General features: G+C 37.1%; 1 protein-coding gene across 2 annotated transcripts; it reads left to right on the top strand.

Moving 5' to 3' along the window:
• The first annotated feature begins 154 nt into the window (after positions 1-154).
• On the top strand, positions 155-5,676 carry PLR1 (NAD(P)-linked oxidoreductase superfamily protein). 2 transcript variants are annotated; one of them, XM_086568440.1, is made up of 7 exons: positions 155-548; positions 2,016-2,109; positions 2,605-2,728; positions 3,030-3,131; positions 3,372-3,523; positions 3,607-3,700; positions 5,190-5,676. In XM_086568440.1, the coding sequence occupies exons 1-7, from the start codon at positions 191-193 to the stop codon at positions 5,373-5,375; spliced, it is 1,110 nt and encodes a 369-aa protein (XP_086424566.1). In that variant the 5' UTR covers positions 155-190; the 3' UTR covers positions 5,376-5,676. The 2 variants fall into 2 exon arrangements, with proteins under 2 accessions (XP_086424566.1, XP_086424567.1); XM_086568441.1 differs by lacking the exon at positions 3,030-3,131.

Here is a 5,676-nt window from a genome sequence, read left to right as displayed (position 1 = left end):
TGTACCGCAGAAATACCAAGTTCTCGATATTTTTCTTCAAATATATCAGTGTATCACCATAAATCGCGACATATGTCAGTAATATTTCGGTGTTTGAAAAAACCGGTATATTTCGCCAAGCCAATCTTGTATATATTTATTAAAGGGTACCCGCACGAACACAAGCCACTGAGTTTGAAGAGACTTGAGCATGGTATCAGTAGCAGCACCCACTTCATCACATTTGATCACATGCAGTGCTTCAAACATTACTGCTACTACTCCTTCATCATCTCTTAAACTACCACGTTTGAGACCACTTATTTGGCCATGGGAAAAGATAAAGATGGGCCCACTAAGTGTATCACCAATGGGTTTTGGGACATGGGCTTGGGGGAACCAGTTGTTGTGGGGGTATGATGAATCAATGGATAGTGAGCTTCAAGCTATTTTTAATCTTGCGGTGGATAATGGTGTTAATGTTTTTGATACTGCTGATTCTTATGGGACAGGGAGATTAGTTGGACAGAGTGAGAGGTTACTTGGCAAGTTCGTTCGTGAGTTTAAAGGTTAGTTATAACTAACTTAACTGCCCAATGTTATTTTACATACATTCATAATTATGTTTGTAGGATATGCCGTTAATACCATCGGTCTAGATAGTTGCAACTTGCAAGTCCATGTTAATATGTTATTCTAGATAGTTAAGAGTTCGCGGTACAGGTTGCAAAGAAGTCTTATTGGTGCTTTAGAAATTTTGTTGAAGAACTGAACGTTTGCAATGACAATTAGCGGACCACGTATTTGGCTAAAAGCCAAGGCCATGACCAATACTCAGACATTCATATTCACGTGTTTAAGAGGTCTGATCAGATGAAATGTGATGTGATACATGGAATGAAGTGTGAACATTGCTTGAGAATTGTTCAGCATTTTAGTACTTTGACAACCACTTTATTCCAAAAACTCAAGTTATTGGTGTTGGAAATCTAAGTGTGAATAGAAAGTGGTCCCATATATAGTAGAGGGGCTTTAGGTTTAACCAGGGCACATACACACCTAAGAACACCTTGGGATGGGTTGGTTCCTCTACAATTGCCAGAGTTGATTTGATAGTGATTAAAATAAGCTTGTGGGTGGTTTTGATTGCTAAACAAGGGGAGGTGGAAAGTGCAGATAAGCAACTTTTAGCTTTCAAAGATCTTTGGACTTTTGAACTAGAGGGCAAGGATTTGTATTTTGAATCTCAGACTCCTAAGAGTGGGAGTGCAATCATCAAACTGTAGAGCTTCGATTATGACTGTTTACTTTTGGTTTCCAAACTGAAAAATACTTTTATTTTGGGTTTTATTTGTTGTTCCCGACTTCTATGTGGTACATTGTGTTTTGCCTTAAAATAGAGTACAATATGTAGCAACTAAAGAGAAAGGCAATGAATTTATTGCTGCAGTTGAGCTTGAGCCGAGTGAATCTTCTTTACTCTCTGATTCTCTCGCTAATTTCAAGGTTTCCGCTTTAGTTTGAGGTTTTATTTTGTCCCCTGTTTGTAATCTTTATTAATCCTTTGTCATGTCCCAACGACTCGGACTTTTAAAAAAGTCAATATGTTTGTTGTAGCCACCTTCTTTTCAAGGATTTTAGCACTTTAACCACCATTGGAACTATTCAATCTTAAATAGTTTCCGATTACCACAAAGTGTCAGGGAGATGTAACTCCCATACACTTTTCATGTCTTGGACTCTACACAAACTAAATATTTAATTGTTCGACAGAAAACTACTCAAATGCCTTGCTTAGTTAGTAATCTTAGTATAAATTGAACCGGTCTTGCTCGAGTTCAAATGAGTTGGATATGATATTGACTGCAGGGTTCAAGACTGAGTAGTGTAAAAGACATTAATGTTTGATAGTAAAATTAATCAAATCTGAATCAGGACCAACTTAGAGGTGTTGATGCTGCAGACTCAATATTTTACAAACAATATTTTATCCTGCCAGTCTAGTCTTAAAAGTTCGTTGTATTATCACTTATCAGGACAAAAGAGACAACGAGATGAGATAGTGATTGCTACAAAGTTTGCTGCATATCCTTGGCGTCTTACCCCTGGCCAGTTTGTAAAAGCCTGCAAGTACGTTTTCTAAAATTTGCATTTTCTTGTTTTTATGCTTTGCATGGGCATTCTTATAGTTTTTCTTTTTTTACTTAAGGACATCTGAGTTCGTTTTCCTCAGATATTCAGACATTCAATCAAGTTCCACAATTTGTTGTCATTCAACCACATTTCAGAGTTAGAAATTTGGTTCAAAACTATGTATTAGACACTGAACCACTTTGCATCCCATGGACAATCTAAATTGTTATGGTCTTATGTTCCACTTACGGTTTGAGCACTTAGATGCCCATCGACACCCGTGGACATTACTTAAGTTTCCAGAATATAAAAATGGAAGGACTGCTCCCTGGGTTTGATGTTGCATAGTTGATCATAGCACCCTCATTTGACACAATCAAGTTCTGTTTTGAATTAATGATTTCTTTAATTCTTTCATGTTACACACACCTTAATTACATTCAGGTTGCACTTGGCATTAGTTGCTTAAATTTGGTAGAAAATGCTTTGCAGAATGTCGTTAGATCGCATGCAAATTGAGCAAATAGGAATAGGACAACTGCACTGGTCCACAGCCAACTATGCTCCATTGCAGGAGAGGGCTCTCTGGGATGGTCTGGTGGCAACGTATGAGAAGGTTACTTATATTTTTTTCATGTCCTAGTGTCCATTTAACTCATAAAAGATCAAACTGATATCCCCTGGGTTTGGCTTGCTTGTCTTTGAAATTCATGGGGGTTTTTAGAACTTTGAAATGAGTTATATAGTTCAATACAGCTTCCTAAATCAGTATTATACAGTGATACTTGAAAGTTGAAACCATAAACTTGGAGCTCATATCTCATCAACTGGATACTAGCCTCTATTGACTGGCTTATCACGTTTTATAAATGGATGTATTACGTTTTCAATGGTAAAAAAGGTGACGGGTCATGCAGGGTTTAGTTCGAGCAGTTGGCGTAAGCAACTATGGACCAAAACAGCTTTTAAAGATCCATGATTACCTCAAATTACGAGGTGTTCCCCTATGCTCAGCTCAGGTACGTCTGGAAATAACCATTGTTTTTGACCTCTTGATGAGGTTGTTTCTGACCTCAAAAGAAGAAATGAGAAGTACCAGCGAAATGTCATTAACATATATTTTTGTACTGCATTGTGAAAGATGAGTAGCGATTACTGAAAATTTCATACATTTGTTGCTTGGAAGAAGTGGGCTGTCGTTCCGGGTTAGGAGATGTAAAAGATTAGCTTTCTGAACTTCATAGATTATTTGACTGCAGGTTCAGTTTTCTTTGTTAAGTTTGGGTGATGATCAGATGGAAATCAAAGAAATTTGTGACTCCCTAGGTATCCGTTTAATTGCCTATAGTCCTCTTGGGCTTGGGATGCTTACAGGAAAGTATACGCCTTCTAATCTTCCAAGTGGACCAAGGTGGTATTTTTTATCTCCGAACTTGCTGAAGAAAGATAAAAAGTTGTAAATTGTTTATTTCATGGTTACTCTTCGTATTTTAGGGCATTGTTGTTCGGCCAAATTCTTCCTGGTCTGCAGCCATTATTGGGTTCACTGCAAGATATTGCAAAACAAAGGAACAAAACTATACCACAGGTATTTCCTCTGACACTTCTGGTACTGGGAGTATCCTATGGTCTTATGAAAATGCTTATGGTTAATAGTTAATACATTGCTCCACAGCTTATGAAGGGTGGCATGACTAACGTAATATAACTTCAGGTAGAATATATAAAGCACTGCAGACAAACTTTGATTTTTTGTTGATCAAGTTTACCAAATAAGTATGTTCCTAATCCAATGCAAAGGAAAACATAGTCTTGGGGGGATAGAGATTTGTGTCATGAAGTTCTTCAACCAATGCATTGCTTCTCTCTGTTGCTATTGGTCTTGGTTAGAGAAGTTGGAAAACAGTTAGAAAACACATGATTAGTAAAGTTTTTAGTGTTTTTGTCATGTGCAATGAAGGGAGACTGCAACCTTTAATATAATCAATGGCACTAACTCCTGCCTGACTATTACTTTTCGTCTATAAGGTCTTCTGAACCTATTGTGGACCTTTCAAGCTTTCCAAGTGCATAGTACAAAATGATATACATATTTGACGATAGTCAAGGGACTTACGTTCGTGGGGAGTTCTAGCTTTCTAGGCCAGAGTTAATACCTAATTGGATAAGATGTAGAACGTTAATAGGCATTACGTAAACCTATTGTCTTTAAATAGGTCTGTTATAAGTTGTGATCTGAATCTGGGCAAGGCGATTGGGCCTACAGGGCATATTGGGTTCTTTAGACATTGTACAGAAACATTTTGCAAGGAGTTGGGACTGAAACCCAGTTGTCAACACTTACAATATTAAATCATTAATTGGAATATACCAATATGGACGAGTACTTGACATCATCAAATACATTGAATTGGATTAATGTGATTATTCATGTAAGAGATTGTGTAAAAGGTCATCCTGGAATTAATGCAAGCAAATGGACAGGATAAATTCAAGGTTTTTGTGAAGTTCAAATTATGAGGCATCCTCGGAACGACTAGAATAGAATTTTCTTAAGCTGAGATGCACAAGGTGTGTTCAATCACAACAATCAACAAAAAGAAGCTTAATTGCGTCATCAAGGAATCCTCTGATCTCAGGTGTTTTTGCAGCCGTGGAAAAAGTGTCAACTGATATTGAAAATGTTGACTTAATTGACACTTGCATCACTCGCTATGTTAACAGTATTCTTTTGTTAATATTCCTGTTACTTTTTCAACTACCTATACATTCAAAGTAGCAGTTGGTGTTAGAATCTAACAAAACTTTGTAGTAGAATTCCATTTTTAAAACTTCGATACAACCATGATTCTCCTTGCATTACCTTTCTTTTCCATGAAAGGCATCTATGACTACATCGTTGACAACAATACAGACAGAAAAACTCTACCCTTATATCGATATGTTTACTGTTTCTTCATCAGCGAGAGGCAGCAGGGTTTATATTGGACAGCTTTTGTTCCATTTTCCTTACAGTTTTCGTGCGATATTTGTTTCTGGGTGCAAATGCCTTCTCATCTAAGCATTCTTCTTGGCAGGTAGCAATAAATTGGTGCATGTGCAAGGGTACCATTCCAATACCCGGTGTGAAGACAATAAAACAAGCAGAAGAGAATTTAGGTGCTCTTGGTTGGCGTCTTGGTTCAAATGAGATACTTCAGTTAGAATGTGCAGCACGAGAGTCTCCTCGGAAAATGATCCAGAATATATTTCAGACCCGATGAATATCACATTCCATTCTCTGTTGTAAATTTTGGAAAAAAGGGGTGGGGTACCACAAGAATGACCTGTTAAACGTACTGTATGTAAAAGAAGAAAGGGGAATTGTATTGTTTTCTTTTCTTTTTGCAGATATGTTTCTATTGTGGTTCAGAAAAGCATTGAATTCGCATCGATTCATTTTACACTTTGATTGTGGAAAACTTGCTTCTGCTTTGTGAGTGAACATTTATTTCTAGTGGTTGTGGTAAGTTTTGTAATCATATAACGTTTTACATGTATAAACGACAGTGTGATTTTTCCCAA

Source organism: Coptis chinensis, chromosome 6 (assembly GCF_015680905.1).
Source record: "Coptis chinensis isolate HL-2020 chromosome 6, ASM1568090v1, whole genome shotgun sequence".
NCBI lineage: Eukaryota > Viridiplantae > Streptophyta > Magnoliopsida > Ranunculales > Ranunculaceae > Coptis > Coptis chinensis.
The sequence above is the reverse complement of the archived record's forward strand: the minus strand, read 5'-3'. Positions and strand labels throughout refer to the sequence as shown.